The sequence below is a fragment of the Epithele typhae genome, assembly GCF_022376455.1.
Source record: "Epithele typhae strain CBS 203.58 chromosome Unknown BXZ73scaffold_73, whole genome shotgun sequence".
NCBI classification, from domain to species: domain Eukaryota; kingdom Fungi; phylum Basidiomycota; class Agaricomycetes; order Polyporales; family Epitheliaceae; genus Epithele; species Epithele typhae.
This window is the reverse complement of record NW_025954264.1, coordinates 81071-99992: the sequence shown is the minus strand read 5'-3', so window position 1 is coordinate 99992 and position 18922 is coordinate 81071. Positions and strand designations below refer to the sequence as shown.

The 18922-nt window shown below is 59.2% G+C and overlaps 8 protein-coding genes across 8 annotated transcripts; 3 read left to right on the top strand and 5 right to left on the bottom strand.

The window, feature by feature from the left end:
* Positions 1-333: 333 nt before the first annotated feature.
* BXZ73DRAFT_92521 (amidohydrolase-domain-containing protein) lies at positions 334-1755 on the bottom strand (the record flags this gene model as incomplete). Its single annotated transcript, XM_048026383.1, has 4 exons — positions 334-459; positions 512-579; positions 638-1238; positions 1315-1755. The coding sequence occupies 4 exons, from the start codon at positions 1753-1755 to the stop codon at positions 334-336; spliced, it is 1236 nt and encodes a 411-aa protein (XP_047873234.1).
* Positions 1756-2536: 781 nt separating this feature from the next.
* Positions 2537-4484, top strand: BXZ73DRAFT_92520 (amine oxidase; the record flags this gene model as incomplete). The annotated part of the gene is made up of 9 exons (XM_048026382.1): positions 2537-2681; positions 2747-2815; positions 2871-2984; positions 3045-3295; positions 3355-3675; positions 3732-3788; positions 3854-3958; positions 4021-4285; positions 4354-4484. 9 exons carry the CDS (start codon positions 2537-2539, stop codon positions 4482-4484), a joined length of 1458 nt encoding a protein of 485 aa, XP_047873233.1.
* A 772-nt stretch (positions 4485-5256) lies between these two features.
* On the bottom strand, positions 5257-7478 carry BXZ73DRAFT_105899 (uncharacterized protein; the record flags this gene model as incomplete). Its single annotated transcript, XM_048016429.1, has 13 exons — positions 5257-5477; positions 5535-5769; positions 5823-5846; positions 5900-6052; positions 6109-6171; positions 6224-6292; positions 6346-6511; positions 6563-6588; positions 6642-6717; positions 6772-6929; positions 6989-7003; positions 7062-7373; positions 7434-7478. 13 exons carry the CDS (start codon positions 7476-7478, stop codon positions 5257-5259), a joined length of 1563 nt encoding a protein of 520 aa, XP_047873232.1.
* Positions 7479-8575: 1097 nt separating this feature from the next.
* On the bottom strand, positions 8576-10291 carry BXZ73DRAFT_92518 (Zn-dependent exopeptidase; the record flags this gene model as incomplete). Its single annotated transcript, XM_048026381.1, has 6 exons — positions 8576-8626; positions 8684-8745; positions 8798-8879; positions 8935-9037; positions 9105-9446; positions 9531-10291. The coding sequence occupies 6 exons, from the start codon at positions 10289-10291 to the stop codon at positions 8576-8578; spliced, it is 1401 nt and encodes a 466-aa protein (XP_047873231.1).
* A 543-nt stretch (positions 10292-10834) lies between these two features.
* Positions 10835-13046, bottom strand: BXZ73DRAFT_105897 (eukaryotic translation initiation factor SUI1 family protein; the record flags this gene model as incomplete). Its single annotated transcript, XM_048016428.1, has 10 exons — positions 10835-11129; positions 11181-11432; positions 11482-11854; positions 11908-12066; positions 12118-12180; positions 12228-12473; positions 12540-12641; positions 12691-12766; positions 12874-12962; positions 13010-13046. 10 exons carry the CDS (start codon positions 13044-13046, stop codon positions 10835-10837), a joined length of 1692 nt encoding a protein of 563 aa, XP_047873230.1.
* Positions 13047-13540: 494 nt separating this feature from the next.
* On the top strand, positions 13541-15452 carry BXZ73DRAFT_81133 (uncharacterized protein; the record flags this gene model as incomplete). Its single annotated transcript, XM_048023442.1, has 5 exons — positions 13541-14141; positions 14213-14588; positions 14835-14908; positions 14970-15048; positions 15104-15452. 5 exons carry the CDS (start codon positions 13541-13543, stop codon positions 15450-15452), a joined length of 1479 nt encoding a protein of 492 aa, XP_047873229.1.
* A 688-nt stretch (positions 15453-16140) lies between these two features.
* On the top strand, positions 16141-17932 carry BXZ73DRAFT_81132 (Zn-dependent exopeptidase; the record flags this gene model as incomplete). Its single annotated transcript, XM_048023441.1, has 8 exons — positions 16141-16774; positions 16810-16912; positions 16971-17215; positions 17252-17393; positions 17457-17540; positions 17609-17700; positions 17763-17824; positions 17879-17932. The coding sequence occupies 8 exons, from the start codon at positions 16141-16143 to the stop codon at positions 17930-17932; spliced, it is 1416 nt and encodes a 471-aa protein (XP_047873228.1).
* Positions 17933-18504: 572 nt separating this feature from the next.
* BXZ73DRAFT_105894 (uncharacterized protein) lies at positions 18505-18890 on the bottom strand (the record flags this gene model as incomplete). Its single annotated transcript, XM_048016427.1, has 2 exons — positions 18505-18673; positions 18787-18890. The coding sequence occupies 2 exons, from the start codon at positions 18888-18890 to the stop codon at positions 18505-18507; spliced, it is 273 nt and encodes a 90-aa protein (XP_047873227.1).
* Between the last annotated feature and the right edge of the window lie 32 nt (positions 18891-18922).

Sequence of the window (18922 nt, the reverse complement as noted above, 5' to 3'; positions counted from 1 at the left end):
CGTACGAAGTTGCTTTCATTACGCAGTGGTGTTCATTGGAGACCAACGTCCAACCTCTTTTACCCGGGTGCGAGGACTCTGGGAGACGGCGAGCGAGCGAGACATGTGTCGGACAACAAGGATTGGACCGCTGGAACGCAGAGCGAGCCGTCAGGTGGGTAGGATCGCTCGCGCCAACCCCAAGTGGCAGAAGCTGTGGTATCAATCTCCGAACTTCGAGGATATCGATCCTTAAACATCTACTGTTCCTGTAGGATCCTTAATACATGTGATTGTACATGGGGTATTACAAGCATCGCGCAAAAGTACATTCTCTTTGCCAATCTACACCTTTCAGGCCACCCGGGGCTCGAGTCCCAGGTTGTATATCCTGTTCGCGTTCTCAAACAACGCACGCCTGGCGATCCCAACGGCTTGAGGGAGGGTGAGCTCGAAGCGCCGGAGCGAACCCTCGAGGACCTGTGCGAGACAGTGAGCTTGCTGCATGCCGGTCCGAAGTGGCTGGGCGTACCTCGAAGAGACATTGGCGGGCCTGCACAGAGCCCAGGTAGTACGATTCGGGCCAGAAGTGGCCGTCAGCTGAGTATGTGCGCCCGATCAGCAAGAGCGAACGCAGCCAACGAAGCGGCACACGCACTCGACCACAAGATCTTGTTCGTCGGCGCGAGCTCGAGGACCTGCTTGAGCGTGTCGCGCTGGCCGTCGGCGCTCACGAAGGGGAAGATCTCGCCAAAGTCCAAGAACACGTTGTCGTACACGGACGTGAGGTAGCCGGCCTCGCGCGTGAACGGGTACGCGGCGTGGAGGAGGACGACCTTCGTGCCCGGGTACGCCTTGACAAGCGGCTGGAGGAGCGCGGGGGACGCGAGCGCGAGCGTGATGTCGCTGTCGCCGAGCCCGGTGTGGAACTGGACGGGCTTGTCGCACTCGCCGGCGACGCGCATCGCGACGTTGACCGCGTAGTCGTTCACGAACTTGTCCGCGAGCCGGAGCGTGCGCCGGGCGGCGTATACGAGGATCATCGTCATGATCACGCGTTCCACCTGGGACTTGTCGGGGGGCACGGCGACGGCGAGGCCGGTGCGGTAGCAGACGATCGACTTGAAGCCGGCGACGGCAGGGTCCTGGCCGAGCGCGGAGAGCGCGCCGGTGAAGCGGGCCTCGAAGGATGTCCAGAGCTCGCCAGGGACGACGTTGTTGGCCATGATCTGCTCGTCCATGGCTTTCATGAGGAGTTCCTGTGGGGATCCGACAGACGCGGGTCAGAAGGAGGAAGTCGGGTCTAGTGCTGGTGTGGTCCGGAGCGACACTCGCCTCTGCGATGGTTTCTATTCGCACTATACGTTTCGTCGGAGCGCCAGTGAACTGGTCGTGCCAGCTGTAGTCGTTCAGCTTGTCGCGGTCGCCCCCGCCGAGGCCGTCGTCGATGAGGATGCACTGGATGCGTGTCGGCTCTAAGCATGACCTGCAGAGATTTTCGTATTGTGCTGCTCGCCGGAACGACTTTATCGACTCCCAGTCCGAGTTGGGGCTCAGTCCGTAGAGCTTCGCAAGCTGCGCGGTGGCGCGATAACACGCGAGGGTAGTGGGGGCGTCTTCTGTAAGACCGCGGGTGCTCTGGGACTCAGTAATGAGGCCTTCAAACTGGAAGGCATCGCGGAACTCGCTGCGCAAGAGCGCGTGGGCGTGGTTGTCGATCGAAGGGTAGTTGAAGACCACCCGCGAGAGCTCCCAGACATCGTTGTTGATCTCCATGGATCAACCTCTGCGAGAAGTCTACAGAAAGGACGGCATGGAACCCCACGATTAGCACGGGCTTCTGCAAAGCTGGAGTAGGAGCTACCTGAGGCGGTCTCTGAGCGGGGGATCGAGGGAAGAAACATGGTGCGATCTGTCAAGCACTGCTTTAAACTCCGACCATTGAGGCTATTTGCAACCAGGATAACTGGCTATACGCGCCTGTCACACGCAAAAGCGGGGTTCGACTCCCCCACAGAGCAAGTCTTCGCGTCCACCTCCCGACGTCGTCCACACTGAGTACTGAGTACTCCCCGCCCACGCGGCAGAAGCCACATGTGAGATACCCCATCTCTACATGTCCCTAGAACGTGTCGTGTGGATCGTGATGGTCTGTCGATCTGCCATCTGCATGCCCCGCTTGTTCCTCACTTGTCCCCACGCGCAGCACATGGGGCCTGCATCCGCCCAAGTATGCGATATCTGCAGCGCCCCGACGTCGACGCTCTATCATTACTACGCCAGCTCCGCGCCGGGGTCGGCGGACAAGTCCGCAAAAAGTCCATTTCGCCGGGCTCGGCTGTCATACGCTCCGGGCCTTGTATATTTAAAGCGCGTCCTCTTCGAACTTCGAGCAGCTTCCGCTCGAAAGGTCCTGCCCGCGAGACCCTCAAGCTCAAGCTTTCCCCCTCTCGTGGAGGCCCCGCCCCTGACCATTGCTCCCACCATGGCGCCCATTCACACGACCTTGCGGCTTCTGTCGTTCGCGGCCTCTCTGGCCTCTGCCGCCGCTCTGTCCATGCGCACCGCCGGCGCGGACACCAAGGCGGCGACAGGGCACCAGGCGAGCGTGCTCATCCTCGGCGGCGGCGTTGCGGGCGTCATCGCCGCGCGCACCCTCCACGAACGGGGCATCGCGAATTTCACCATCGTTGAGGCGCACGGTGCGCTTCTCGTCTTCCTTCTCTCCGGCTGCGTCGGGCTGATGCGTGCGTGTTCGATCTCCCAGGGGAGCTCGGTGGCCGGCTGCACTCTGAGAGCTTCGGTGCGCCGGGGCGGCAGGTGACGCTTGAAATGGGTGCGTGTTCGCGAGGCCCGGACGCCGGCAGCGACTGTCGTTGACGTGTGCGCAGGCGCGAACTGGGTCCAGGGGACGCAGACGGGAGACGGACCCGCGAACCCAATCTGGACGCTGGCGCAGAAGCACGGGTTGAAGACACAGTTCAACGACTGGTTCGGGAGCATCTGTGAGTGCGCGTTCGAGAGAACCGGCGATGGGAGGAGACTGACAGCGAGGGCATTTGTAGTGACGTTCGACAAGAGCGGGTTCGTGGACTACTCGGACGTCTTCAGCACCTCCGAGGACGCGTACGAGAACCTGACGGTGCTCGCGGGCGCGCGGGTTGACCAGCAGCTCGTCGACCTCACCGCGCGCGCCGGGTACTCACTCGTCGGCGCCAAGTCGACCGACGCGCACGCGATGGCGAGCGAGTACTTCCAGTTCGACTGGGAGTATGCGCAGACGCCGGACGAGTCGTCGTGGATCGCGAGCTCTTGGGTGCGATTCACTTTCCCTGCGGCCGTGCGGCGTGGCTCATGTGACTGGGTCGACTGCAGGGCAACAACTTCACGTACGACACGGACCAGGGTGGCTTTGGAGACGACAACCAGATGTCGATCGACCAGCGTGGGTTCAAGCACTTGATCCAGGCGGAGGCGGCGGAGTTCCTCCAGCCCCACCAGACGCGTTTCAACGCCATGGTTCGCAGAATCGCCCACCGGAACGATGGGGTGTCTATTACCCTCGACAGCGGGGAGGTACTCCACGCGGACTACGCTCTGTGCACGTTCAGCCTGGGGGTGCTGCAGCACGACGACGTCACGTTTGAGCCGGCGCTGCCCGACTGGAAGCAGGAGGCAATTCAGAGCATGGACATGGTGAGCGCCTTCCACGGGTTTGTTGCTCATCGTCCACGCGGTGACGGTTTTGGCAGGCGACCTACACGAAGATCTTCCTTCAGTTCCCGGAGGACTTCTGGTTCGACACCGAGGCACGTCACGCACCGCCTGCCGCTCGAGCACGAGGCTGACCGCAACGACGTTTGCGCGTCCGCAGATGGCGCTCTACGCCGACGAGGAGCGCGGCCGGTATCCGGTCTGGCAGAGCCTCGACCACGTCAACTTCTTCCCTGGCTCCGGCATCGTCTTCGTGACTGTCACCGTGCGTCCACCGCGTCCTCTCCTCTTCTTCCGCGGCGCCCTCACACCCCCGTCATCACGCAGGGCGACTACTCCGTCCGGATCGAGGCGCTGCCCGACGCGCAGGTCCAGGCGGAGGTCCTCTCCGTCCTCCAGGCCATGTTCCCGAACGCGACCGTGCCCGCCCCGAGCGCGTTCCACTTCCCGCGGTGGCACGCGGACCCGCTCTTCCGCGGCTCGTACTCGAACTGGCCGCCGTCGTTCTTCGGGCAGCACCAGCGCAACCTGCGCGCGAACGTCGGCCCGCGGCTGTGGTTCGCGGGCGAGGCGACGAGCGAGAAGTACTTTGGTGCGTGGCGGCGACGTGGGGACGTGGACGACGAGCGCGGACGCTGACCGGGACTGCGCGGCTTTCAGGCTTCCTCCACGGCGCGTACTTTGAGGGGCTGGAGATCGCGACGGCGATGGCGAAGTGCATCAAGGGGGGCGGGTGCGCGGGTCTCGAGAACTTCCCCCAGGTGAAGAACGCGTTGCCGTACATGATTTGAGGTTGGAGGCTGCTTTTGTCGGTGATTTCGCCACTTGTATCGATAGGCTACTTGCTCGAAGGGAGATCGACGAGTGTTTCTCGGAACCCACATCCGAAAAGTCAAAGACTTTCGGCATCTCGACAGGCGACTCAGGTAATCAGGCCGTCTTTCGGTGACCTCCTCCAAGGTCTCAGCTTCAGGGTGTGGAAGTACCTTACTCGCTGCCCGCTTCCATCGCTACGTATGAAGCCGCATTGACATTTGGGCCGCCCGCGCCCAGGCCCTTACTCACGCAGACCGCGACGCGCCGCCACGCAGTGATCCGCGCGTGGACGCCAGATGTCTCGAGGTGCGAAGACGCGGTGCAGGTGCACTGAGGTGGTGTACCACGTCGTAGAGAGATCATATGGGCCCATGAACCCATCGGAATATCCACGCGCGAGGGCAAAGTGTGGATGCACAAGACCATCACACCAAAGTGGACGAACAACCGCTTTCCAGAGCGACATCCGAGTGTCGGGTCGTAAGGGGTGGTACATAGGTAGTACATGAAAGCGGCGTACATATAAGCCAAAGATATACAAGAAGAGACAGGACGGCGGGCCCCGGGGAGCCTGCCACATCGTCAGTGGGCCGACCGGCCCGTATGAAAAGTCCGAAAGCGTGCAGTACGAGAGCAGCGAGAGAGCGTGGGGGAAAGCGTCCTGAGTGGGAGTCCGTCCTCCCGGGGGCGCGCATGCACAAGTTGCCATGTGCATCGTCTTTATCAAAGGCGCTCCGAACCTGGGGTTCACTTGCGCGTCGCGAGGTCGACGGTGTAGATCGCGGGGCGGTCGATGTCGGCGAAGTCCCAGTTGGAGTCCTTTTTGATGACGGCGCCGTCGAGGGAGAGCTGCGAGAGCGAGCTCGGGGAGCGGGTCATCGGGTTGCCCGAGTCCGGGCCTTTCTCGCTGTCGTTCGCGAACACGTCCGGGTCGAAGTCGGATTCAGTCAGCACGGCCTCGACGTGCACTGTCCAAAGAACGTCAGAGGTGATGGGGAGTGAAGTTGGTGCGTGAGGTAACGTACAGTAGTGCGCGAGGCCCTTGCCGAAGTTGACCCAGGAGATGACGGCGAAGACGCCGGCTCCGATGAGGCAGAAGGTGGCGACCATGAGCATGCAGGCGAAGAATGGCCATTCAATGAAGGTCCACTGGTAAACCGGGGCATCGAACATGGTGGACCAACAGACGACGTAGGCCACGTTCAGGAACACGGAGATCCCCATAAGAAGCTTCTTTTCACGCCGCACAGCGTACCATCCCTATGCGACGACGACGTCAGGACACGCTACAGCATAACGATCACAACACTCACGCAGATGATCCAAGGTACGATCGTCTGTAGACGGAGATCAGCTTGGTGCATGATGGATACCAGTAAGTCAAACGTACCACAATGGTGAAGACGAAGAGGGCGTAATAGAGGGGTGCTTTCTCGGCGAGATATGCGAGTGAACTTGTCCGCAGCTGGTCGATCCACAGGCTGACAGCAGTGACGGTGAAGAAGAACGAGAGTTGGTGGAACATAGAGCCAATCAGGAAGAACTGCGAACGGGAAAGTCAAGATCAGGCGGGTTATGGTCCGTGTAGTCGCTGCATACCCTGTACAGCCGCATCACTCCGGGGGGAGGAAGAACCCGACGAATAGTAGAATTCTTGTAGCCCTGATGGTCGCCGTCAGTTAAAGATGCAGGAACGAAAGATCGGCCAACGAACCTTGACAATACGCCACGCTAACCAAGACGTCGATGCCCACGCAGTAAAGTTCAGAATCAGCTCCGGGATCTACGAAGCACATCAGCATCGTGCAGCTCATTTATCCCGTAGACCACACCGACCTGGAGTGCGATCCGGGTGATGAAGTACTGCGGGAGGACGTCGAAGTGGCAGAAGGTCGTCGGTCCTGTAACGAGCGTGTTGTATCTGAACTGCACATCTGTTGTCCGCCACAGCGTGTATGCGGCCCAAGCGGTTTGCAAGAACCGAGCAAAGACAATGGCCCAACTAGTTTCGGAGTCGATATAAGTTAGTTTTCAGAACGGATGAATGACTCACATATGCGGGATAGAGTTGTACAAGATCTGGGTGGCTTCGATGGGTTTCACGGCGCGGGAGGAGATGAAGAGCAACGTACCCCGAAGGTGGAGATCGCGAGCAGCCAGAACTGGGAGCCAACAAGTGCAAGATCTTCCCTGCGCGAGTTGTCGAGACTGGACATGAAAAGTTGGTAACGCGAAGACAATTGTACAGACTGAGAAACGTACATGCGAGCAGGGTACTCCAACGTGCGGACGCAAGAGGTGCTGAGAGCTTCTTGCTGGTTTCCATTGTCGAAGATCAACAGGATGGACGAGACGTTCCCGGTGATAGGGTCTGCCACGGCTTGGATGGACGAGTCTTGCGGTCCGCGACGCGTCAAGACCTATGAAGGCGCGGTTGAGGGTGGGAGGAGATAGGATATACGCGCATAGAGTCACGTACCGAACCTGGCTGCTCCTACACCCATACACTCTTTGAACATCCCGTCCGCGCGACACGAGAGACGAACACGCACCGAAAGGAACCTCCCCGCCAATGAAGAGTTGGATGCCCCCATATCCGTCGACCACAACGTCTCGCACGACTTGTACACATCTCCTACAGGGGCCGCAGTGCACATCTTGAGCGTAAGGTCGTCCCCATTGCGGAAGAGCCGCGCGACTTCATTCGGAGGAACCTTGGCGGTGGAGATGACAGTGTTGATGAACGCAGACGAACTGGCGTCCTCTGAGTACAGGAACGCGGCGGTGAGACCTTGTGCGAGGCAGTGGATGACGCTAAGGAGGAAGAAGGCAAGGGTGTGGTGTGTGAGAGTGATGCGAGCCAACTGAGGTGGTGGACGCGTCAGTCAAGCTTTCTAGGGAAAGGGAGTCGCGGGGGCACTTACTGCAGACTTCGCCTGGATGACAATTCTGCTGTTGGATTTCGTCATGTTGCGTGTCGTAGCGAGGAGGAAACGAAGAAAACCAAGGCGCGGACTTTCAAAGCCCAAGAAACCTACAACAATACGCCGAAAAGGAAGACGAAAAGTGTCGGGGGAGAAGAGGCCAAGCAGGCTCTGCCTGGAAGGAGAAAAGCCTACAGAACCGCGGTGGGACGCCCCGTCGTTATTTAATTATGAGCCGCCCAGAGGATGGCGGCTGATGGCCCTCGAAGCAACGGCGATGGCTGTCCAACGATCTCTCGCTAGTAGCTAGTTTGATGTCCGCGTCGGGGTATAATGATGGGCTGAGGGCTGCTGAGGGCTGCTGAGGGATGGATTGGACGAGCTAAACCCCTCCAGTTTCTCTGCGAGTCCACATATATCATTTCCAGGTGCAGCGACAACAGACCAATGGATCACCTCGCACGAACACCGCCCGTCATCTGAGTGCGGTTCGCATCCACAGGTCACGTACTCACGAGCAGAAGAACACGGCACAGGCGCACCCATCAACTGGGGCGCGGGCCTGACTTGAGGTCTTCCCGCACTCTGGGCCCTTCGACTTGAACAAGTTGCGGGGAACAGTCTGAAGCATCGCATCATTTGCGCAGCTCCTCCAGGATTTACGCAGGCGTGGGGAAGGAGCGCCAAGCTCGGGCCTACATATCAGCGTTTCATCGCGACGGACGACCCGACGTCGTATCAATTTGGTCGCAGCGGGGCTTTGGGTGGTGTAAAGATGCATACACGGAGCATCATGCATCTTGCGATGGTGGATAAAAGCGGTGTGCACGGATGACGCGGAGAAAGAGCAGGACATGGGGAGAGCCAGGCAGGAGCAAAGGCCGAGCATATGGGCAAGGGCAAGTATATAGACGCACATAATTGATGCAGCCAGCAGTACTTACACATGCTATAACATGACGTCATTGGCCCTTTATGATGGCCAATTCTCCGAACGACTGCGCACGAGTTGCATGCAAGACCCGACGGGAATTTCGGCTCGAGCTTTCGCAGGGGCGCTCGTTCGCCTCTATCCCATTAATTGCATCAATTAAAAGCAATCGCCGTGCAACAGTACATGCATGCCAGATAACGAGCCAGGCTCACTCCGCAGCAGGCAGGTCAAAGCCCGCAGCGTGCAGAAGCGTGGCGAACTGCAAGCAATACGCCATCAGGACGGAAGGCAGCCAGAGCTCAAGGACAGGACAGACCTGAATCTTCGCGATGGACTTGATCTGGTCAAAGTCGTAACCTTCACGGTCGCTCAGGTCGCCTGCGCATGCATATAGTCAGTCAAGCAGATGGCGAACACGAAAGGCGCTTACCGCTGTTGTGGTACATGGGATCTGCGATGGGTCCCGCACGCTCGAAGACTTGAGTCGCGGGAAAGCCCAGGTTGTGGAAGCTCTGCAGGGCGGCGCCTGTGAGAAGGTTATGAAAAAGCAGAGAGATGACTGCTCGCCTGGTGATCACTGCAGCACGCAGGGGTAAAGCCAACAGAGAGCTCAGGGCTGTAGATCGCCGATAGGTTGGACACAAGCTGAGCGACCTCAGGAGTACCGATACTGGAGAGAGGTGCGGCAATGACACTAAGCCTCTCGCTTCACCGCACATTCATCCGGGATCACTCACAAGTCAGGAAGCCCGAGCTGGGCTGGTTCGCCAGGTTTGTGGTACCCGAGCATGTCCGCCTGTATCATGAGGGTCAGGTTCGCCCCGCCCTCGTACATCTCACGCGCGTAGTAGCGCGAGCCATAGAGGCCCTGCTCCTCGCCCGCGAAGGCGCAAATCTGCACGTTCTTGCGGAAGGTGATCCCCTTGCGTGCGATGGTGCGTGCAATGCCGAGGAGCGCGATAGTGCCAGAGCCGTCGTCGTCGCCCCCGGGCGCGCGCACGCTCCCGAACGACCCGCGCGAGTCGTAGTGGGCGCTGATCAGGACCGTCTCTGTTGTGTTCTCCGTCCCTGGGTACTTGCTGAGGTGCGCGGGAAAAGGGGGTGGGGAATGACGCGTCAAACGACACTCCAGGTATGCGTGGATGAAGGGGACGCGTGCTCACCAGATGACGTTCGGAGTGAAGCCAGAGAGGAACGGCTTGAGCTCGCACGTCGCGCCGTGCGACTCGAAGTTCGCCTTGAGCCACTTGGCGGCGATCTGGGCGCCCTGCGAGAACGAGTGGCGAGAGACGATCTCGGACGCCGGGCTCTCGCCGGTGAGATAGCGGATGTCGGAGCGGAGCTGGGCGATGGAGATGTTGTTGACTATTGAGGCAACGTCGGGGTCAAACTTGATGCCGGAGAGGATGTCTTTGACGTGTTCGACCGCCTTGGACGGCACCGGGACGAAGGGGATGGGCTCCACGGGGAGGGGGGACGCGCGCCAGAAGCGGGGGAGGTGCTGGTCGAGCGTGAGCGCGACGTCCTTCTCCACGGAGACGAGCGCGTGTCCTGCGCTCGCCCAGACGACTTCCGCGGCTGAGCGGGGGCTCATGACGACCTGGTCGCCGACGGGGGCGTCGTGTACGGTGATACGCGCCAAAAAGTCGAGAAGGTTCTCGTCATTCTGAAGCTTAAGAGTCTCCTCTACCGCCTGGTGTTGCAGCCACACGAGTTGCGTGTCCCGCGAAGCTGGCTTGTTGAACACACCAGCGACGGAGTGGTCGACGTCGAGGAGGTTGGCCGCGCAGTTGTTGTCGCTGGTGATGTAGAGGTGTCCCGTGCCGTGGCTGCCGTAGTAAGACTGGGATAAGCACGAGTCCTCAGCTTGAGGCGGGCTAGGCGAGAATAGGAGGAATGCGGCGGAGGCAGTCGACAACAACATGGTCGCACGAGGAGGAGGAGGACGCCGTCGTGGTCGTTGTCGCGCGACGCCGACAACGTCATTGCCGCTCACAAGCCTTCGGCCCGCTGGCCGGAATTGGCGCGGAGGGTCGTTGCGACCCAATTATACGTTCCGTCGAAACTGACCTCGGTGATGAGCAGACTGTTCAATATTGGGTGAGATACGGAAGACAGGGTGCATGACACTGAGCCGGCCGGTGGGTGATGTCCACCGGCTCTCGGACTCCAGTCATTATGTTGGAGTCCAATGCGCCGCCCTGCTTGTGGGACGCGCAACCAATGTCGGCAGGGTACATCCTGACAATAATATTGCTGACCGGAAGCGAAAGGGTGCGTGTAAAAAAGATAACACTCCATTCGCGGAGAACTAGGTGGATCGGAGACGTATACAAACACACCCACGACCCAAGTTGAAGCCCAAGCGAAGCTAGACAAAACTGTGTGGGTAACAAAATTTCACTGTAGATCGATACACTGCCCCAGCGTCGGGATATGATACATAATGAGCTCTGTTGTATGTACTTTACTTCTTGCCTTTCTTCTTCTTTTCTCCTGAGCACTTGATCCACTGCTCCGGAACCCCGCGGGCAGACAAGAACTGGACGACGGCCTTCGTCTGGCTCCCTTGAACCATGATTTGGATCCACGTCTTGCGCTCCACCGGGCTGAGAGACGTCGAGCTCGCGCACGCCTTGCGAAGCCCGTCCGCGAGGTCGTCCGTCTCGAGTCCGAACGGCTCGTAGCCGGTGATGAACGTGCACGTCTTGCGCCCGTTCCGGGCCTTGACCGCGACCGCGATCGGCTGGATCTCGCCCTTCCTGTTCGCACGCGTCACATTCATAAGTTCGGGTCAAGAGAGGCAGACGCACCCGCGAACGGTCTTGCGGTCGTCGCCGCCGATCTCATGCCAGGCCTGCATGTTCGCGCAAACGCGCTTGAGGACATCGTCGCGCTTCACGAACTCGAGCTCATTTTCGCCCTTCTTTGCAACTGCGAGTGCGAAAGCTGTTTCCAGGCCAACATTGATGTATTGTTGGTCGTTTGGGTTGACGAGCCTCTTCGTGGCGATGTATTCGTTCACGATCGTCTCGATGTCCGCGATGGAGTACATCTCCGACGTTCTGGAGAAGGCGGTTGGAGAGCATTAAAAGAGAGATTACAAACGCTTACTCTTTCTTTGCTGCGACGAAGAGCGGAACTGTGTTCTGGACAGGTTGCCAGAGCCTTCTGATCCGGATCTCGCTCTTGCGCTTCTCTTCCTCCGCCTTGGCTTTCTGTTCGAGTTCTTCGACGCGCTTCGATTTAGCCTCCAGATCACCTAGGGTGCGGAAGGAGTGTCGACTGAGCACCGCCTGGTGCTCTGGGTGAACTCCTGGACGAGAACCTTTAGAAAGTTGAGTATGGAGCTCGATGCAAGACTCGCCTGTGACGACAATGTCCCCCTTGACGTCTTTGACCTTGATCAGACCTTCTTTCGCAGCAGCCTTGAGGAATGACTTCGCGTTTTTGTGGGTCGAATGCTTGACGTCGAGAGAACTTGCGTCTTCGGAGATCCCCATAAGCGCTGATTCAGGATGTGTTGACAGATGCACTCACCAGATAGGCCGTGTATTTCCAGTGCATAGGCGGGACGTGCCGGCAGGACGTATGAACTCCAGAACGTGGTGGCAGGCATCGGGAATGTCATAATGGGCGCCCTTGCGAAAGTGACGCCAATCGTGTGGAGCAGCGCAGCATGCAAATAGTCGGATACGTCTGCAGCAACAGGCAGTCAGCTTCTTTTCGTTGCGGTGTATGCATTCGTACCTTGAGGAGTCAGTTCGCGTATAGAGATCGCTTCGTCCGACCCGTCGGAAGGTTCGTCTTCCGCTGGCGATGCTTCAGCTTGTTGTCCGTCGTTCGCAGGCTCCGCAGACTCCGCAGGAGGTGCTCGAGGTGCAGGGGGGTCAGCTTCTTGCTGGGGCCCATCTCCCACAGAGCATCTTTCCATGTATGCCAGACGTAGACGGCCTTGCCTCTGAGATCCTGCTCGTCCGCGGATCTCAGTGTGTCGGAAGACACTGCCATTCGGCCGACCGCGAGCGGGGGCCCGATGGCGCCCCTGTGGTACTGTGTCACCGCGACGAGTTGGTCTGGTGCCAGAGCGGTGGGGCTTTGCACGACTGGTACGGATCGGATGACGGGTACTCAGCGTCTGTTCTAGATGGAGGATGTCATGAGGGATGCACCTCCCGGGATCATGAGATCGGCGCCTCCGATGAGCTTTGGGACGACCGCGGAGGGCGTGGAGAGGAAAGGGAGCATCTCTGGACGCTTCCAGAGAGTGTGTACTGGTGTTTTTGTCAGAGGTGCTTCCAAGGAGATCGGTATAGAGCTCACCAGTGGGGATTAAGTCTTCCGAGCCCTTCCCGATCGTGAACCAGAGTGGGTCGCCGTCAGGAGACAGATATACGACCTGGTATTGGCGTGAGTGGTGTTACGTCAACCACCGAGATGAGACCAGGTGTACCCCGGTTCGTCGAGGTAAGTGCTAAACTTCTGAGAAAGCAGTCCATCGGGTACCAAGGCGTCCCCTTCTTCTGGTGGGATCGAGGGGAACGCCTGCAGGACTCGTTGCCTGAGTTTCCTGCGATCAGTGCTGCGCAGGGGCGCTATAGGCGGCTTAGGTTTAATGTATGTTGGCTTTAAACACACATACCAGTTGTCTTCAGCTCTCCCAATGGCTTCTTGAACATCGTCTTGAGCAGAGAGCAAGCAGAGAGCTGCGGTAGCCATTAAGCGCCCGTAGGAGAGCGAAATGACGTGATCTGAAAGTCTCACGCTGGACGCGGCGCCGGAGTTCGAATCCGCGTGCGAGCACTGGCAACGTGAGTTTCTGTGCGCAGCAATTCCTCCTCGCTTCTGCTACTATGTACTAGCGCCTCCTCCTGAGTCCTCACCCTATGACCACATCCATTTCCCACTTTCATTTTCGAGACGATAGGTACACATGATAACTCACCTACTTTCTACCCTCGTAATCACGGGTACCTACCCCTGTCGGATAATTGGAGCGCCCGAACGACACGCGAGATTTCGTTCGCCGACGGGTCTTGTCTCTTGATCATATTAAACGCTGAGCTCTCCCTCCAGACTCCAACCACGATAAGCGAATCTCGACGCCAGTGCTAGGTATGGTTGCCGTTCATGTCCCTGAAAGCCGCCGTCGACTGATGTCCTTACAGCGACAATGCCGACCGCATCAAACAGTACAGGAGTCGTGGAGGAGATGGAGAAATTCGCCGACTCTAGGGACGATCCGCTCTCACACATCCCACCTTCTGAAATGCTCGACGTCACTCTCCCTCATCTCCGCACAGAAGTCCCCACCGACACGTCCGAGGCGTTTTCCAACCCTGCTCGTCTCGCATACGCCTCACTCAAAGCGCTCGCCACCCTTGACTGTGTCACTCGCAAATCAGCCCTAGACACGGACGCAACCTACTCTTTGCTCGGCGCATCAAGGAAGCGTGGGATGACGTCTACTCCTGGCTCGCGTTCATATTCGCGTCCCGGGTGGAAGGACTGGCTCACCGATCCTCGTCGCGACGCCGCGTCCTTCACGCTCGTCCGCGTGTGGTGCAACATCCTTTGGACCGATGCTCAACCTCTTCTTCAAAACGCGCCCGGAGCCGTGAAGATGGCCACTCGCCTCTGGCAGAACTTCGCACAGTACAGTCGGGGTCTTTCCGTTCAATCGCAGCCTCTGGACTACGGCACGTACATGTTCTACAACTTCCTCAGCTCCAGAAAGCGCTCTGAACAACCGCTGGACGAAATTGTCGCCGAAGGTGGAGGAGACGCGAAGACCTTTTCCAAGCGCGCTGTCGCGCAACTCGTCGTGGCTCTCGCTGAGGCCAAGGGAAAACAGGAGAACAATGCTGGACACGCGTCGGGATGCTCATCGACATCATCGATCTCTTTCACCTCTCGGAACCGATGTTCGACGAGTTCCTTGCCAACCACGTCACCATCATCGCCACCAAGGCCCTTCGTGAACTCGTTCTTCTGCCTGATGGACCACCAGTCCCGCACGCCCTGAATCGCATCATTCAGTTCCTCTCCCATTGCTTCGAGGTCGGCGAGGGGTTCTTGTGGTTCGCGCAGGCGGTGAAATCGGGATTCATCGACGCGTTCTGCGCTGCATGCGCGTTCCTCCTCAAGAGCGGAAACAGCTCCGAATACCTCGAAGTCATGAAGGACACCTTCGAGCTTTCCATGACATACCTCGTCTACCGGTCCGTGATCGAAGCCGTCGTTCCCGCTTGCAGAGAAGCCCGTCATGGTCCCTTATGGATATCATCAAAAGTGTCCCCCTGCGTTTTTGAAGTTTGAGACGTTCAAGGGGTTAGCTGAAGGCCGATTTCACCTCCTGAAGGACTTCAGAACGAAAGGATCCGATGATAAGCAGCACCTCCAGTGTTTAATTCCTCGGTGAGTTGTCACTGATCATGGACGCTGCAATGACTAACCACGTCTCACAGTGCAAGAAGAAAGGATCTAGGGAGATGGGATGCGTCGGTGTACCGGATGCCGGATCGCACATTACTGCTCGAAGGTCAGTACTTCAAGGCGAAGCACAGGCGACGATATCTGATCGCCTCTCATCCGCCATATAGGAATGCCAGACGAAGGACTGGAAGGCCCACAAGCCCAACTGCAAGTATCGCCAACACATCTTGAGGAGAGTGAGTATCCGTCCGTGCTGATTTTGCATGTGTGATGACGGGATTTTTTTTCCGATTGGCGACAGCGGAGGAGCGCAGGCGCACCACACGTATAAAGCGCCGCAGCGCGACATGGAGTTCCTGGCCGAGCTCATGGTCGTGATCGCGCGGGACAACATCCGCACGGTCCGCGCCGCCGCGCTGCTGAACTTCCCTCACCTGGCCCCGACAGAGCTCGTCATCTGCATTGACCACACGGTCTACCCGCTCAAGTTCTCCGTGAAGCCCCTCGAAGGCTTCTCGACCGCGACCGAACCGCATCACACCAACGCGGCGGTGGAGAGCATCCGCCGAGCGGTGAAGGCGGCGAACGGCCGCACGACGATGTCAGCATGGCCGTCCCTTTCGGCAAGTACTTCCAGAATGCTCAGGTAGCCGCGCCGAGCTTCATCTGGACGCCGGAGACCATGTGTGAGCACCACAAGCATGACACGCGCTGGCGGTGATATCGACGCACGTCATCCGTGGAAGTGGAACGGCTTGGTTTCTCAAATATGTTGAAGTATATACTATGTATACCAGTCACCTCGTGCCCATCACGCGTCGAGAACTTGCGAGATGCCAGCGGGCGCAGCGAGCCTTAAATCACATGTCGGCATCTCGGCGTAGTCTCGCCAGCGGCTCGACATCCGCGTCCACAGCCATGATCCGGCATTGCGGCCGTGCGGCTTGGCGGGCGTCGAGCACGGCCGGCCATGCTACTACAACCGCCCGCTCTCACTGCCAGAGCATCCTCGTTACCGTTGAGGCTGGGCTTGGAGTACGATCCGAGGTGGGTATCGCTATCTGTCTTTGGAGGACGCCGCTGATACGGCTCGTTCAAGCTCAAGGCTGCCCCAGACTTGTGAACTCCTCTCACAAGCTGTTTAGTGTTCCCGTCCACCGAATGGACTCAAGTCGTGTGTTTACGCATGCCTTTGCACATCAGGACGTTTTCCCGCCGTTTCTACTGGAGGTGTGCGGTGGACCGAGCAACGTCGACGGCTTCTCTCGGCATCGCAGCACGCTCGCCCAAGATTAAAGCGGGCGTTCGCGCGCGCTCCTCTTTGTCCCCACTACCACCATGGTCGCGCCTGCTGCCCTCACCATGCTCTTCGTCTCCATGGTTGGTCTCGAGCACCTCCCGAAGGCGTACGACTGCCTCTGGCGCTCGTACCACGGCATCCTAGGTGCCCAGCATGCGTTCATCGTTGATGATCGCTGCCTCCACTCCTCGTTTAGCATCCTTGAGCTCGGCACAGGGGTCCGTCTCTCGCATACCGAGAACCTCGTCTGGGCATCCAGAGACCCGGTCGACCCCTCTCTTGACGACACTCCGCTCAACGTCGCCCTCGGCCAGCTAGAGCGCAACATCACCGCTTTTCGCCCTACTGCTCACGAACACCCTGCGGCGCAACTTCATCTTGACGTTCCCCGCAACCGCGTTCGCGCCATCCACCGAGGGCAAGACGGCCTGCTTCTCTCCGCGTCTCCGCACGACACGGCCGCCCTCGGGGCGGTTCTCCCGCGATATTGGAGCCTCACTCCCGTCTCGCCCTTTCCCCGCCGCCTCCTCCCTGTTCCCGCGTCGACCAAGCAGCACCTCCGCGACCTGCTTCCGACCATCCAATTCGATCCCGTCACCGCTGCGGTCGTGAACGGCATCTCGATCCCGCACCTACCAACGACATCCGATATCTCACTGGTGAAGATCCAGCGTCGCCCATCGCGTCGCGCCATTCCTTCTCGCAAGACGCCCCCCTCGCGGCCGCGTGGATCAAGCGACAGATAGAGGCCACCGGCGCGACGTGCGCTCTCAAGCACTACAAAGAGAACTTCGCGCCCAACGTCATCTGGTAACACTCCCTCCTCCCTTCCATCCGATGGCCCTTCGTTGACAGAACTCTTTTGCAGCGAGTACCCGGCGTCCGCGCCCGGCACCTCCAACGCCCTCGTCGTCCTCGGCGCTCACTACGACTCGCGCGGCTCGTTTGGGTCCGTGCGTGCGCCCGGCGCGAACGACGACGGGTCGGGCACGGGCGCGCTCCTCACGATCGCGCGTGCGGTCGCGCGGCGCGGCGTCGCCTTCCGCGGACGCGTGCAGCTCTGCGCGTTCGCGGGCGAGGAGCAGGGCCTCGTGGGCTCGCGCGCGTACGCCGGTCAGTCTGCGGTCTGATTCTTCGAATGCAGTTGAGATCCGGTCGTGCTCACGTATGGCGCGGCCGCAAGGAGCCTGGCGCGGCGCGGTGCCAACGTCACAATGATGATCCAGGCGGACATGGTGGGGTACCACGCCCCGGGGGAGCCCGCGCAGCTCGGTCTCTCCAACCCCGGGTTGTAAGTATCGCGGCTTACGACCTGGGCCCGATCTAAACGCGCTCGCTGATGTGCTTGTCGCAGCGAGGGTTCTCCAGAGGTGGTCGCCATTCTCGAGCGTACGGCCGCGCTCTATAGCCCGAGCTCCAAGTTGGGTACATGCGAGCCGTACGTGCTCCTGGCACCTGTTTACCACGCTTGTCGCTGAGAAGTCGTTCTTTGAAGGCCGTTCCCAGCGATCATGTCAGCTTCTACGAGGTTGGCTTCCCTTCTTCTATACTCGCGGAGCGGATAGGGTGGTTCAACGATCCCGCGTACCACGATTCTAGTGAGGGTTGCGATCGATGTTCGCTAATTGACCTTGCTTTCTGACCGCACATTTCCATCCAGCTGATCTCAGCTCGCGCGAAGGCTACTCGTTCCAGCATATCAAAGACATCGCGAAGACGCAGGTGCGCGGCTTACCATGGCGGGAACGAGATCGCGGTTGACTGACTGTCCGATAGCTCGCAGCAGCTCTTCACGTCGCGGGGTACGATCTGCGGGAGGACGAGATGTAGGAAAGTATGCGTGCACGCCGCACGCCGTTCTGTTGTCATGGGTTTCCTGTTGTACCTTGGTCTTCACTGAGACATTGGTGTGCCACGCCTACACTGTAATGATTCATTTGGCTGGGCTTGGGGGCTCGATCACTGTACCAAGACGTGTATATCGGAATAGAATAATACATCGAAAGAGCGCAACACTTTAGTATCTCTGAGAGAAGATATGAACCAACACATTTCACGGACGCCAGCATCATCGCAAGCGCGCACGGTGCCTGTGATGCTCCCGCGTGTGCTCCGGTCTCCAGATGAAGCTCAGTGCGGACACCCAACTGTTCTGGGAGTGCTTGCCGAACGGCCAATCCGTGTAAAGCGACGTTCACTCTCGCGCCCATCGCGCGTCGTTGAACAGCAATTATGATGTTACACCATTTAAGAAGTGTTGTAGTACAGAGGTCACTAGACGCGTCCAGGACAAAATATAAACGACTGCTGGGTTCTCTACCGTACACCTCCCCACCCTCGAGTCCCAACACCTGCGCCCCGCTCTCCAGACCCAGACAGACGGTAGTAATCAAGGTTATAACTTAGTCGCAATGTAGCTCGAAGAAGGCGTGAAGGATGGTGCGGCGGCCGCGGCGGGAACGAAAAAGGTGCAGCGCGGGGCCGGTCGTGGGTACTCGTGACGCGTGAAGGCGCGAAGGCCGGAGTCGTAAGCGAAGAACGGGGTGCGCGCGCATGGCGAGTGGGGGTGTTCTGCAGCGCGTGATGGTTAGAGTCGCGCGCGCGACGAAGGCAATGGCGGAGGAGACGTACTACGCTCACAGCGCGGCGCGAGGGGCGGGGGATTGCTTCATGCAATGGTGCACGTGGAGTGGTCGCCGCCGGAGCCGGTTTCGCGGTCGACGAGGATGTCCTCAACGGTGGGCTCGTCGACGGGGATGGGAGAGGCGATGACGAAGAAGGCGTCCATTGCGGAGTGTGTGGGAGGAGGAAGTTGAAAGG